This window comes from Tinamus guttatus, unplaced genomic scaffold (assembly GCF_059628265.1).
Source record: "Tinamus guttatus ecotype Peru unplaced genomic scaffold, ASM5962826v1 Tinamus_guttatus_pri_ptg000219l, whole genome shotgun sequence".
In the NCBI taxonomy this organism is placed as follows: domain Eukaryota; kingdom Metazoa; phylum Chordata; class Aves; order Tinamiformes; family Tinamidae; genus Tinamus; species Tinamus guttatus.
Window position 1 is genome coordinate 447,765 of NW_028288753.1, and position 15,040 is coordinate 462,804.

Sequence of the window (15,040 nt, forward strand, 5' to 3'; positions counted from 1 at the left end):
GCTAGCTACAGGCCTCCAACTAGACTCTGCACCGCTGATCACTACCCTCTGAGCTCTGCCATCCAGCCAGTTCCTAATCCACCTCACTGTGCACTCATCTATCCCGCATTTGCGGAGCTTGCCCAGGAGGATGTTGTGAGGGACGGTGTCAAAAGCCTTGGTGAAGTCGAGATAGACGACATCCGCCGCTCTCCCCTCATCTATCCAGCCGGTCATTTCATCATAGAAGGCTATCAGATTAGTTAAGCAAGATTTCCCCTTGGTGAATCCATGCTGACTACTCTTGAGCACCTTCTTGTCCTTCATGTGCCTGGAGACAACAGCCAGTATGAGCCATTCCATCACTTTTCCGGGGACAGAGGTGAGGCTCACTGGCCTGTAGTTGCCTGGGTCCTCCTTCTTGCCTTTTTTGAAGACTGGCATGACATTGGCCTTCTTCCAGTCTTCCGGCACCTCCCCCGTTCTCCAGGATCTTTCAAAGATGATGGAGAGAAGCTTAGCTATGACCTCTGCCAGCTCACGCAGCACTCTGGGGTGCATCCCATCAGGGCCCATGGATTTGTGGGTATCGAGTTTCCTTAGGTGCTTTCTGACTCAATCTTCCTCTACCCAGGGCAAGTCTTCCTCTCCCCCGGCTTCTTCTCTTGTCCCTAGGACCTGGGGCTCTAAAGGGCTGCCCTTGGTAAACACTGAAGCAAAGAAAGCATTGAGCAACTCTGCTTTTTCTGTGTTATTTGTAACCAGGGTGCCCATCCCATTCACCAGCGGACCCACGTTTTCCCTGATCTTCCTTTTCCTGTTAACATATTTGAAGATGTTTTTCTTGTTATTTTTAATGTCCCTTGCCAGCTGGCATTCCAAACATGCTTTAGCTTTCCTTGTGGCAACTCTGCATTCTCTGACTACATTCCTGTATTTCTCCCAGGGGACCTGTCCTTTTTTCCATATTCTGTATACCGTCGCCTTCTCCTTGAGCATTGCCACAAGCTCCTTGCTCATCCACACAGGTCTCCTGCCCCCTCTGCCTGACTCCTTACACACAGGCATGCACGGTTGCTGGGTGTGGAGGAAGTGTCACTTGAAAACTAACCAGCTTCCTTGGGCCCCCCTTCCTTCTATAGTTCTAGCCTATGGGATTCTTCCAAGGAGGTCCCATTTGTACTGTCACACAACTGAGTCCTCAGCCAGCTGTGGGGCAGTCCATAGCCAGCTCCATCCTCCCGCAGGTCCCCATATCCCAAGGGAGAGGAACAGGCCAGGCTTGCACGACCTCTCTTGTGCAGCAGAGCCCAGCAGGTCCTGCAGCCCAGCTGCCTGCGGAGCCCTGTGTGGGGCACAGCCTGGGGTGGGCAGGGACCGGCTCCTGGGTTGCCTCAGAGCTGACCCCGCTGAGCAGCAGCCCCCATTTCCCTCCCTCCTTCTTTGTGCTCTGGATGTGCTGGCAGGAGGCCTCTGCGTTGCCCTCCCCTCCCCTCGCTCTTTCCAGAGCTCCAGCCGAGCTCTGCATTTCTCCTCTCCATCCCTGCATGCACAGAGCAGGTCTCGATGCTCCCCCATGGCAGCCCGTCCCCTCCTGCCCTCTGTGCACTCCCACCCCGGCACCCTGAGCACTGGTGCTGCTGCCAGGGCAGAGGGGGAGGATCCCCTGGAGCGGCTCCGCAGGGAGCTCCCAGGGAAAAGCTGTGCCCAGCGCCAGCCCCAGCGTGGCAGAGGGGGCTGCCCTCTCCCACCCACCCTGGTAGTGCCAGACCCACCTCAGCACAATCCTGAATGGCTGCAGCACATCCCTGGAGGAGCTGGAGCTGCCTCAGGCCCCGGGGCAGTCTGGAGCCTGAAGGGTTTGACATGGGCACAGCATTTGTGGTGCTGGAAGCAGGAGGAGGACAGGGGAATTGGGGCAAAGACCCTTGCCCTCAGCTGCACAACTTTGGCACTGGGCAGGCGATGCCTTTGTGGAGGCCGGTCCCCAGGCTTCGATGGATGCCAGCTCGAGAATAGGAGCACCAGGATCTTCATGCAGAATGAACTTCCAATGCTTCTGGATCAGGGGATGAGGCAAAAGAAGTCATTGAGTTGCAGAGCAGTTGTGGGGAGGAGCAACCTCTGGAGGTCTCCAGTCCATGTCCCCCACAAACCTAGGCTGCTTGGAGGCTTCCGGTCCTGTGTGGCCATCACTAGACTGCGTGACCCCCGTTAACATCGCCAAAGCTGCGCTGCTCCTCTTGTCCTGGCACCGTGGGGTGTCACCTCTTCTCAGGGGGTACCTCCCCTGCCTGCCCTGCCAGCACTCTAGCTCCCAGCTCCCACGTGGAGCAGCCCTGTTTACCCTCCAGTGCCCCTTCCCTGGGCCTCCTGGGTCCCCACTCTCTGTTCCGGGATTGCAGAGCCCTCCTTTCCCCGTGTGCACCTATATTTAGTGCTTTCCCTTCTGGTCACTGCACTGTGAATCCCCCTGATTCAGTAAAGCTGCACTCGCTGCCCCTGGAGCTCCCCTGGGGGTTTGGATGCCCCTCCAGAAGCATCTCTCACCAGCACTGTCACGTGTGGGGCAGCCTGGCACAGGCAATGCAGAGCCCATTGCCCATGTCCCCTGGTCACTGAGCGATGAACCCTGGATTCAGGCTAACAGAGCACCCGGGAACACTGAGCTCATCCCTTGGATCTCATGGAGTTCACAAGCAGAAGAGCAGGCCCTTTTGTGGTTGCACACCCTTGGGTATATTTTTTGGCTCCAGTTTCTGAAGGAGGGCCAGAATTAAGCTGATGTCAGGGCAGATCCCCTTTTATTATGGAAATATTATTCTGGAGTCCAGCAGTGGTGTAAGGGAGCCCAAGGACTCCTCCTGCCTGTTGTTTTAGGACACATGCACATGGAAACACAACCTGTGATCCCCAGGATATGGGAGATGCTGGACCATATCCACAGAATAGAACATGGAAGGACAGCATGGAAATGAAGAGAGCGACTCTCAAAAGAAAGAGCCCTGTTGCTCTGCTGGGACATGTCTCCAGGAAAGCTGCCGCCCCCACAGGAAGGCTGTTGTCACTGTGGGGAGGATGCTGCCAAGCACAGGGTCTGTCCTCACAAACGGCTGCCTGAGTCCCCTCCTCTCCAATGTTCCCCCTCTCCCACAAGTTGGAGCTCTGTAGAGGGAAGGGATCAGCCCACGGTGACACGTGGCTGTCACCCTTGCAGGAGAGGGTTGTGAGATGACATGCTGACTGCGCCTGGAGCAGCTGAGCTCTCCCAATGGACAGGGGACCCATGGTCTCACCCCATCTGTACTCGTCTGAGCCAAACTCTGTGCCCCGGAGCTCCCTTGGTGCCGGAGCAGGAAGAGACACTGCACAGGGAAACTCTCCTCACTGCACTGAGGGACATGACACCTGGGGGAGCTCTGACCAGCGGGCTCTGAGGTTGCCCCTCTCTGCTGGTGAAGGGGGAAGCCTGGCTTCCTGCTTCAACACAATCTCTGGAGAAGATACAAATGAGAGGAATCGGTACTCACTATTTGTATATTCACTTATTTATTTTTTTATGTGAATGCATCAGAAGAAACAAAAAAGAATGAGAAAAGGAGAAAGAGTGGAAGAGAGAAAAGCAAAGGAAGGAGGGGAGGGAAGGGAAGGGAAGGAGAAGGAAGGGAAGGAGAAGGAAGGGAAGGGAAGGAGAAGGAAGGGAAGGGAAGAGAAGGGAAGGGAAGGGAAGGCAAAGGGAATGGAAGGGAAAGGAAGGGAAGGAGAAGGAAGGGGAGGGAAGGAGAAGGAAAGGAAGGGAAGGAGAAGGAAGGGAAGGGAAGGGAAGGGAAGGGAAGGGAAGGGAAGGGAAGGGAAGGGAAGGGAAGGGAAGGGAAGGGAAGGGAAGGCAAGGGAAGGGAAGGGAAGGGAAGGGAAGGGAAGGGAAGGGAAGGGAAGGGAAGGGAAGGGAAGGGAAGGGAAGGCAAGGGAAGGCAAGGGAAGGGAAGGGAAGGCAAGGGAAGAGAAGGGAAGGGAAGGAATTACGGAACAGCATAAAGCCTTGATGCCAGACAGCCTGTAACTGGTGAGTGGTTGCACAAGAGGGGATTACTGTTGCTGACACTGGACCCTTGTAACCAGTTTCCTCACTGCGTCCTTTAGCTCCTTGTTCCTCATGCTGTAGATGAGGGGGTTCAGAGTTGGAGGCACCACCGCATATAGAAGAGCCACCACCAGATCCAGAGCTGGGGAGGAGATGGAGGGGGGCTTCAGGTAGGCAAAAAATGAAGTGCTGACAAACAGAGAGACCACAGCCAGGTGCGGGAGGCACATAGAAAAGGCTTTGTGCCGGCCCTGCTCAGAGGGGATCCTTAGCACAGCAGCAAAGATCTGCACATAGGACACCACAGTGAAAATGAAACATCCAATGCATAAACAGCCAGTAACCCCAAGAAGCCCAACTTCTCTGAGGTAGGAGTGTGAGCAGGAGAGCTTGAGGATCTGGGGGATCTCACAGAAGAACTGCTCCACCACATTGCCTTGGCAGAGGGGTAGGGAAAATGTGTTCCCAGTGTGCAGGAAAGCATTGAGAAAGCCACTGGCCCAGGCAGCCGCTGCCATTTTGACACAAGCTCTGCTGTCCAGGAGGGTCCCATAGTGCAGGGGTCTGCAGATGGCAACGTAGCGGTCATAGGCCATGACTGTGAGGAGAGAAAGCTCAGCTGATACAAAAATAGTAAAACTTAAGACCTGCCCAACACATCCCAAGTAGGAAATGGCCCTAGTGTCCATCAGGGAATTGGCCATGGACTTGGGGACAGTGGTGGAGATGGAGCCCAGGTCGAGGAGGGAGAGGTTGAGGAGGAAGAAGTACATGGGGGTGTGGAGGCGGTGGTCGCAGGCTACGGCTGTGATGATGAGGCCATTGGCCAGGAGGGCAGCCAGGTAGATGCCCAGGAAGAGCAAGAAGTGCAAGAGCTGCAGCTCCCGTGTGTCTGCGAATGGCAGGAGCAGGAAGTCACTGGGGGAGCTGCTGTTGGACATTCGCTCCTTCAGGCCACTGAAGGACTGAGAGGAAAAAGAGTTGTTGAGAAATTAGAACAGATTTCCATGTGTAAATCTTTCTCATAAGCCTTCCTTTAGCTCACAAACTTTATGAATTCCCATTTCAGTCAAGTCTCAAGTTATTGAGGTCTGTGTCTTGAGCTCTGGTTGGTGCTGGGTGAGTTTTCCATGAGGACACAGAAATCCTCAGCATTCCTACTATACTCTGAATAAATGGCTGTGGTTATAGAGGGGCAAAAGGGATCACTATAGCATTAATGCAGAGTGAGAAGAGCTGACCTGTTCCCAGCTGCCCTGTGTTCGCTCCTCTGATGCGGAGGACAATTTCACTCATTTTACCATAGAAAGAAATCACACCATGGAGTGTAGAGGAATCCAGGTTCAAAGTGCAGATCACCCAACCCAGTGCCCTGTCTCAGAGTTCTTGAGGAAGGTCTCAGCCCTCCTTTTCAAGCATGAACCACATTGGGCTTATTCCAGCTGCCCGCATCCAGCTGCCAGCAGCAATTCCAGGGCCTCAGTACCTGGAGAGCTTCTCCATGGAGCCCCTCCATAAGATTCACCTGTAATGGGGGAGGTGTGCCCCTCTGGAGGGCAGCTTGCAGCCCAACCAACTAAAATACAGAGAAAATATTTGAAGGATGAGGTGTCCTCAAGGGAGAATTGGCTCATGCACAGATGCTCCCAGTACCTGGCTCCAAGCACCACAGGGCAGAGGGGCGTTGGGCACCTCACACACAAGGACACATCTGCATGGCAGGACCCACAGGGTCAGTGTCTGGACTGCAGCAGAAACCCCCTGCCCAGAGAGTCCAAGGGACGGACACGGGCCGGTGGGAAACACAGAGCAACACCCCGATAGCTGTGCTGAGAGAATCAGGGCCAGGCAGGGCTGGGGAAAGGGAGGTCTCAGGTGTGCCTCCTTCATGTCCATCTGCCAAGGAAATATGGTCTGGATGCCGCAGCTTGCAGAGCAGAGGGTTGTGCTGGTGGGGACAGGAGAGGAGGTGCTGGAGGTGACAGTTTCCTCTCACCCTCTGGCCATGACTCTGCTGCATGGGGAGCCGTCCCTGTGGGAGCTGTTCTTCCATCCCTACATGTCTGCCCTGTTTGTGCTCACAGACCCCATCCCACCCGCTGGGCCCTCGGCTCTGCCCTGCAGACACCCGCTGGGGCCAGGATCCTGCCCAGGGCACCTTTGTGTTTGCGGGTGAGACAAACCTTGCTGAGGCTGGAAAGGGGATGCTGGCCCGTTCTGTAGGCTGAGGGGTGGGTGAAAGCATTTGCTAAGGTTCTCCCACTACTGCTCTTCTCTCAGTGTCACCATCTATGAGCCTCCATCCCCTGTCTAAATCTGACAGATTCATGTCCATTTTACACCACACAAAGAGAATAAAAGTGAGAGCCCAGAGTCTTGATGACTCTTCTCTATCAGGAGTTCCCTGCCATGGTGTTCTTGATGAAAAGTCACCTCTGATATGTCCCCAAGGCAGAAAATACAGCATCCTCTTGATGGGAGGCTCAAGCTCTCCTCTAACCCAGATCTTCTCCCCACAGCGCCATGGGGAGCTCCCCAGGCAGGCTGAGCGCTGACACTCACAGGTGGCAGAGTCACTGCCCCGGGCTCACAGCACCATGGAGTGCAGGGACAGTGCTCTGAATTACAGCCCTGGGCAGACCACAGTGCTCACCCTGGTTTCACACCCTGCAGCCATCCCCAGGAGAAGAGAGCAGCATGTCCTGTCACTGTGTTGGAGTGGCAGGAACGCTGCTCTGAAGCATCTCCCCATTCTCTGCACAGGAGAAAGTGAGAGAATGATCGTTAAAACCCCGATCTGTAATGGATTTGGGTCAGAAGACTCCTCCAGGAACCTCAGTAGCATTGCCCTCCTCACAGAGACTCACCGTGTCAAGGGTTGTGATGATTTCTCCACCAGTTCTCCTCTGTGCTCCCGCTCCACACTGCCGTTCCCCTCTCGCTGCCTTCTCTCCTCTCCTGTCCGCAGCAGCAGGCAGTGCCCGCAGCCCTGCTGCTCTTGGCACAGGAGCTGCTCCTGCACACGCTGTCTCTGGGCAGTGCTGCCAGGCTGCCACGAGCTGCCTCCGTCCCAGGAGCCTGGCCCCGCTCAGGAGCAGAGGCCCAGCTGAACTCACCAATTTCTCTGTCCCTTGTCCCCCCTCCTCCTGGGAAATGTTTGTTAAGTAAACTAAAATAATCACTTGTTGTCCTTTCCAACTGAGTGGAGAAAGAAGAATTCCCAACCTGCCATCTATTTCGTCAGAGGATGACTATCTATGCAAGTTTAAAAGGTCCCACTCTGGAAGTCCCTAGTTAGTAAGACTCTAATAGGTAGGACCCAGAGACAGGGGCAAAGAGGGGGGCCATGGATTCAGATGAACCTGTGTGGGCATCGCATGCTGGTTCAGAAGTCACTGATCTGGGATGGGATTCAGATTCCTCCCTTGAACTCCACAAACACACAGAAGGTGGGATTCTGCTTGCCCACGCTGAAGTGTGCACAGCACTGACATCTGCACATGAGCTCCTTCTCTAAGCTCCCCTTGTAATCACTGGTGATGGAGGGTGGGATGACAAACAGCTGGGGACAGTTGAAGAGGCAGAGGAGGTACCAAAAATGTGCCCATGTCTGTTTGCTCCACTGGAGCAAATCTGAGACCCACATTCTCAGGGAGCTTCTGGATAGGACCAGGTTGGAAATGTCCTTTGCCATCCCAAATGGCCCCAGATGCCTTCCACTACTATGTGAGGACCATGCAGTATAAAGCAGAGATGCAGGCAGATCATTACAGTGCAAAAAGCTAATATAATTCAGTGCAGACATATCATTCAGTGACACAGGAATAGGCTGGCTGGGCCAGGACAGATGCCTGTGTTGTCCAGCATAACCAAACATCTCCTCTAGCAGACGCAGCATGGGATCTATGGGAAGCCATATCCCTTTGGAGCTCGAGCTGGACAAGTGCCCCAGGGCATCTCAGGTTCCCTCCCAGTGCCCAAACGACTGGATCCCACCACTGTCTTTGGGCCAAGTCCATCTCTCCTGCAGCTGAGCATGCTCCATAAATGGGAGAGGCACGTCACACCAAGGTGTCTGCTCTGGGCTCTGCTCTCTTAACAGCTCCTCACTTTGCTCCTACAGAACCTCTTTTCACCCTGATGATATTATGGGACTAATGATGACCCCAGGATGACTGGATCACAGCTGACTCAAGCCCAAGAACACCTTCAGTGAGACCTTGTCCTGCCTGGAGTTTGGCTCACCTCTATCACAGGCTACAAAGTGCTACAATTCAGCTCAGGCAACAAAGCCCTCTCCTGCCATTCCTGCACAGCCCAGCTCTGTTTCTCCCTGGTCTTGGGCCCTGCAGGCTTTGCTCTTGCAGTAGGAACCTCCTCTCACCATTTACATTGCCACCTGCTCTCCAAATCAGCATGGTCTGCTCTCAAGTGGGGCCATTGCACACAGTGTCTTTGGCTCTTGGTAACAGGTTTCACTGTGAGAAATCTCTTTGCTGTGACACACCTGATGTTTTGCAGACCAAATATATGCAAATGCCTGGAGCCTGGCATATGCAGCATAAACTATCACAGGATCTCTACATCACTGGAATAACTGAGATGCATTAGGACCATTCACACAACTGGAGGTCTGTGCTGCTGAGGTAAAAGCTCTTCAGGGGAGACTGTCAGGAAGGAGGAGGAGGCTGTTTTATGTGGAATGGCAGCTCAGATGCATGCACAGCTTCCATAAGATGGGCAATAGTTTGGGCAGGTGCTTGTGGGTGAGCATTAGAGTAAGGGTGACATCATGATGGGAGCTACAGACCATGCAGTCAGGGTGAGGAGGTGGATGACAGCTCCTTTTAAGCAACGTGAGAAAGTCTGTAGATCACAGGCCCTGGCTCTTATTTGGGGGTGAGGGAGTGGGGAGGGAAATACATCAGGGAAAGCATCAGGCATGTGATATTCACTGTCAACCTCTCCTTAAGCGACATTAAGAAAAGCAGATTTCCAGGTCCAGTAGAGGAGGGACAGGAGTGGAGCACAGACCCTGAACTTCAGAGGAACAGGTCTGACCTGTTCAGGGGACTCCCCAGGGGACAGGTAGGAGATTCCATAGAAGGCAGCTCTGAAGGGCCTAGGAGTTCAGGAAAGCCAACAGGTCTTTGAGGAAAACAGCTACCAAGCACAAGGATGGTCTATGCAGTAAAACTCGTTCAACTTTCTGGAGATTGGGATGTACCCAAGAGTGCTGCAGGAGCTGGTGGATGTTATTGCTAAGTCACTCTGCCTCAGCTCAGAATGCTCATGGAGAGGTGCCTGGGGTGTGTTAGGAAGTGTTGCCAACAAATGGAGGGAGGTGACCCTGGCCCTCTACTTAGCCCTGCTGAGGCCACATCAGGAGTCCTGTGTCCAGTTCTGGGCTCTCCACTACAAAAGGGACATGGAACCACTGGAGAGAGTCCAGTGTGGGACTACAAAAATGATCAAGGGACTGGAGGATCTCTCCTGTGAGGAGATGCTGAGAGAGCTTGGGGCAGCAGCTCTCTGGAAGAGGCCTGAGCATCCTGGGGGACGGAGGAAAAACATGAGACAGCAGCATTTCCAGGCAGCAAAGGAGGCCGTAAGAATCATGGTGCTATGAGCAGCAGCACAGCCAGGAGGTCAAGGGAAATGGTGAATGCCTTTAATCAGTGTTCATTAGACCACATGGAGAACACTGCCTCCAAGTGTGGTTTCCTGGAACAAGAAAGATGTTGATAACTGGGAGAAAATTAGGACAAGGACCCTCACTAGAGTTGGGGGGCTGGAGCACTTACCCTGTGATGAAAAACTGGAATTGGTTGTCCAGAGAGCTTGTGTAGTCTCTTCCCTTAGAGGTTTCCAAGACCAGAGTGAAAACAGAGCAAAGGTGGTGTGACACCAGGGCTGACCAGGCTGTGAGCAAGGAGATTGGGCTAGAGATCTCCTGAGGCCCCGTCCACCCTCTGTGCAAGGAGTCCATGATTCTTCCTGGAACTGGCTGGATGGCAGAGCTCTGAAGGTTGTGATAAATGGAGCTGAGTCTAAGTGGAGGCCTGTGGCTAGTGGTGTCCCCCAGGGCTCAGTACTGCTTCCAGCGCTGTTCAACTTTATTCATCAATGATTTGGATGAGGGCACAGAGTGCACTCTCAGCAAGTTTGTGGACAATACCAAACTGGGTGGAGGGGCCAACACTCCAGAGGGCTATGCTGCCATTCAGAGGAACCTGGACAGGATGGAGAGTTGGGCAGAGAGGAACCTCATAGGGTCCAACCAGGACAAGTTACGGGTCCTGCACCTGGACAGGAATAACTCTGTACAGATAAGGGGCTGACCTGCTGGAAAGCAGCTCCAGAGAGAGGGATTTGGGAGTCCAGGTTGACAACAAGTTAGCCACTTGCCAACAATGTGCCAGGAAGGCCAATGGGATCCTGGCCTGCATTAGGAGGAGTGTTGCCAGCAGGTCGAGAAAGGGGATCCTGCCCCTCTCCTCACCTCTGGTGAGGCTGCACCTGGAGTACTGTGTGCAGTTCTGGGCTCCCCGGTTAAAGAGGGATGTGGAACTTCCAGAAAGGGTCAAGTATAGAGCAACAAAGAAGATTAAGAGACTGGAGCATGTCTTGTATGAGAAAACACTAAGTGAGATGGACCTGTTTAGTCTGGAGAAGAGAAAATCGAGAAGGGATCTTATCAACATGTACAAATACCTGAGGGGAGAAGGTAAAGAGGTTGGGTCCAAACTCTTTTCGGTAGTGGCCAATGACAGGACAAGCAGTAATGGATATAAACTAAAACACAGGAAGTTCCACTGCCATGTGAGGAAGAACTTCTTTACTGTGAGGGTGACAGAGCCCTGGAACAGGGTGCCCGGAGAGGTTGTGGAGTCTCCGCCTTTGGAGATACCCAAAACCCGCCTGGATAGGACCCTGTGCAGTGTGTTCTAGGTGTCCCTCCTTGTGCAGGAGTGTTGAACTAGATGATCTCCATTAGTCCCTTCCAACCTCAACCATTCTGTGATTCTGTGATACGTACACCTGGATTTAGTGCTCTACCTTCTGCTTACCCCACTGTCGATCATCCCTCATTTCGTGAAGCTCCACTCATTGCCCGTCCCCAGGCACACGCTCTCCCTTGGAATCCTCTGAGCTCTCCTGGGGGCCTCTCCAGAAGCATCTATCATCAGCGTGGTCTCCTCTGGGAAAGCCCCAGGTAGACACTTCAGAGACCGTTCCCTGTCTCCACTGGTCACTGAGAGATGAACCATAAACCCAGTCTAATCCCTAATCATCTGGGGACTCTGAGCTCATCGCTGGAACCCATAGATCTTACAATCAGAAAATCAGACCCTTCTGCGGTTGCACCCCACCTTGGACATATTGCAACCATCCTGTGAATAAATGCCTGGTTTCAGACATATCACAAAGGAGATGCCCTTTAATTATAGGAAATATTAGTCTGGAGGCCAGGGCTGACAGAAGGGTGCCCAGTGCCTGGTCCTGCTGGTGCTTCCAGGAAATGTTCACATGGCAACACAACAGAGGATCACCAGGTTATGAGAACTCCTAGGCCATATCCATACAACAGAGCATAGAAGCACAGCATGGAAATGAAGAGAACAACTCTAGAAAGAGAAAGTCCTGCTCTGCTGGGATGTGTCTCCAGAAAGCTGCAGATCCCATGAGAAGGCTGCAGTGAGGAAATGCCTGCTGTGGGAGTGTGGGGGTGACATTGTCAAGCAGAGGGTCTGTCCCCACAGGCTGCTGCCTGAGTCTCCTCCCCTCCACTGTCCCTCCACTTGTAATGTTACAGCACTGGAGACAGAAGGGAAGAGCCCACAGTGATATCTGGCTGCCACCATCACAGGAGAGGGGTGTGAGATGACACCCTGACGGTGCCTGGGGGAGCTGAGCTCTCCTAATGGACATGGGGCCCATGGTCTCACCCCGTCTGTACTCCTCTGAGCCTAACTCTGTCCCCCTGAGCTCCCTCAGTGCCAGTTCTGGAAGAGACACTGCACAAGGAAACTCTCCTCACTGCACTAGGGGCATGCGAGGGAGCTCGAGCAGTGGGCTCTGAAGTCCCCCCTCTCTGCTGGAGAAGGGAGAAGAAGCCTGGCTTCCTGCTTCAATATAGGATGTGGGTCCAATTTCAAGGAGAGCTTCCCAAGGAGACATGCAGGGAAGTGGACATACTTATTTATTTACTTATTATATTTGTCTGAGATGGATGTACAAGAGAAAACTAAGAAGGAAATAAATGCATAACACACATCCTTGATGAGGGATATTCTGATGAGTGAATGAACGTGGAACAGGTACTGGCAATGACCTCATATCCATTGAACCATCTTTTCTAGTGTGTCCCTGAGCTCCTTGTTCCTCATGCTGTAGATGAGGGGGTTCAGAGTTGGAGGCACCACCGAGTACAGAAAGGACAGCGCCAGATCCAGAGCTGGGGAGGAGACAGACGAGGGCTTCAGGTAGACAAGCATGTCAGTGCTGACAAAGAGAGAGACCACGGCCAGGTGTGGGAGGCACATGGAAAAGGCTTTGCGCCGGCCCTGCTCAGAGGGGATCCTCAGTACAGCTCTGAAGATCTGCACGTAGGACACTACAATGAAAATGAAACACCCAAAGACCAAACAGAAACTAACCACAAGAAGCCCAACTTCCCTGAGGTAGGAGTCTGAGCAGGAGAGCTTGAGGATCTGGGGGATCTCACAGAAGAACTGCTCCACCACATTGCCTTGGCAGAGGGGTAGGGAAAATGTGTTCCCAGTGTGCAGGAGAGCACTGAGAAAGCCACTGGTCCAGGCAGCTGCTGCCGATTTTACACAAGCTGTGCTGCTCAGGAGGGTCCCGTAGTGCAGGGGTCTGCAGATGGCAACGTAGCGGTCATAGGCCATGACTGTGAGAAGAAAATACTCTGCTGACACAAAAAAGGCAAACAGAAAGATCTGGGCAGTGCATCCCAAGTATGAGATGGCCCTGGTGTCCCACAGGGAATTGTGCATGGATTTGGGGAGAGTGGTGGAGATGGAGCCAAGGTCGAGGAGGGAGAGGTTGAGGAGGAAGAAGTACATGGGGGTGCGGAGGCGGTGGTCGCAGGCTACGGCTGTGATGATGAGGCCGTTGGCCAGGAGGGCAGCCAGGTAGATGCCCAGGAAGAGCGAGAAGTGCAAGAGCTGCAGCTCCCGTGTGTCTGAGAACGCCAGGAGGAGGAATTCATTGAGGGAGCTTCTGTTGGACATTTAATCTTCATTCAGCACATTCTCCAATGAGGAAAAAGCATCAACAAGTTAAAGTTAGAACAAGCTTCTCTGAATAAAATCCATTCCACTCCTCATGGTACCCCCACATGGGTCCTTTCCTTTACCTTGTTCCGCTCCCTTTCTTGACCTCTGGTTTGTGCTGGGTGAGTGTGCTCTGCCTCTCTGCCTGCCTCCAGGGCAGTCAGTCCTGCTCTACTGGGGGGTGTAAACGGAGGTGTCAAATTGACTCATGCATTTGCAGGGGACACCTGGGGATGGGTACTGTGACCTGAGTGAAGGGGATTTGGTGAAGTGTGGAGTGACGGAAAGTGGGAATATTCTCCACTTACTATTGCGACACAGAGAGAGAGAGAGGGAGAGGGAGAGGGAGAGAGGCCACACTCATGACAGCTCTGTTTGAGAGGGAAGATCACTGGGAGGGATTAATCTAACCCCCGTTCCAGGCTGCTCTCTTCAACAGAGGTGTCTGGACCTGAATCAGTCACCGCAGTTCCCATTCCACCAAGGGAGAGGAACAGTGCAGTGAAGGCAGGGGCTGAACTGACCCCTTCTGGGCATCTCATTTCCACTAAGACGGACCCCATCCTCACATCACCTAAATGTCTTCACTGTTGCTTGAGGGAATGCAGTGGGAGAGGGAAGTTACTGCCTGAACTGCAGCTGAATTCCCCTCCTTAGCTCCAGAGAGCAAAACCAGATCAGCACAGGCAGGTGAAGGAATGAAGAGCAAGAGTATGAACTGTTAGGTCCGGTTTTCGAATCAACAGAGAAAGAGGCAAACACCATCGATATATTGTGCTTTTTAATAATAAGAGAAAGATAATAAGTATTACCAGCTAGCTGGGGTCCGGGCTTTCCCACGCAAGGGTCGCACCACGGACCCCGACCACTTCGGGCGTCCCCCCTTTTATACCGTTCTTACCCAAGAGTGTTCCCCCATCTCGTTTTCCTGTTTTGCATTCTTGTTAATGTTATCTATTTTGCTGAATTAAAACATCTGGATAAGCAGCCCTTCTATCATCCTGATTGAGAGCAGGGCATCCTAACCCCGCCACCTATCAAGGGTCCAGACCTTGCCATGAGCAGGACATCCTGACCCTGCCATCTATCAAGGGTTCTGCCCCTGCCATGAGCAGGACATCTGGACTCCGCTAGTTATCATGGGTCCTTGTGCTCTAAGACTCAGCTTATTCTACATTAGCTATTTAACCCCTACAGAACCTCCTGGCAAGGGAAAGTAAGGAGCAGCAGACAGAGGAGCACTGAGGAAAGCCTTCACCTCCCCAGCTGTGCATGCCACCCCCCAGTGACATCTGAGGACAGTCCCTCTCAGTCCCCTTGTCCTGCACTGGGAAAGGACCAGGCTGCAGGAGAGACACAGCCCCTCTTCTACCAAGGAGGGGGCTCGTGGCCAGGACTCCATGGCCTTGAGGGGTGGGAGAGGAGACACGGGGCTTTGCTTAGAGGAAGACGTCTCCGTTGCAGGGACTGACTGGGTTGATCCAAATCCCACCTCTCATAGCAATTATAGCTCCCTCCCATTTGCTAACTGTATCTCCACTGCTGGAGCTTTTCCTGCTGGCAGCTCTTCCTCTGCCCCATGTCTTCTCCCTGTCAGTGTCACAGACACTGTCCCATCCTCCGGACACTCACTCTGCTCTACAGCAGTCCAGGGACATCTCTGTGTTTGCAGGTGGGGAGG

General features: G+C 53.3%; 1 protein-coding gene across 1 annotated transcript; it reads right to left on the reverse strand.

Annotated features, from left to right (window-relative positions):
* Positions 1–4,065: 4,065 nt before the first annotated feature.
* On the reverse strand, positions 4,066–13,317 carry LOC148594643 (olfactory receptor 14A16-like). Its single transcript, XM_088525015.1, has 2 exons — positions 12,652–13,317; positions 4,066–4,347 (listed from the first exon to the last, which is right to left on the reverse strand). Exons 1-2 carry the CDS (start codon positions 13,315–13,317, stop codon positions 4,066–4,068), a joined length of 948 nt encoding a protein of 315 aa, XP_088381141.1.
* Between the last annotated feature and the right edge of the window lie 1,723 nt (positions 13,318–15,040).

What these genes read in the sequence shown, in the direction of transcription:
- LOC148594643 (XM_088525015.1), bottom strand. Translation starts at nt 13,317, where the DNA reads ATGTCCAACAGAAGCTCCCTCAATGAATTCCTCCTCCTGGCGTTCTCA. An exon ending in ACGTGCAGATCTTCAGAGCT is followed by an intron (nt 4,348 to 12,651) that starts GTACTGAGGATC and finishes TCCTATGTGCAG; the next exon opens with ATCTTTGCTGCTGTGCTAAG.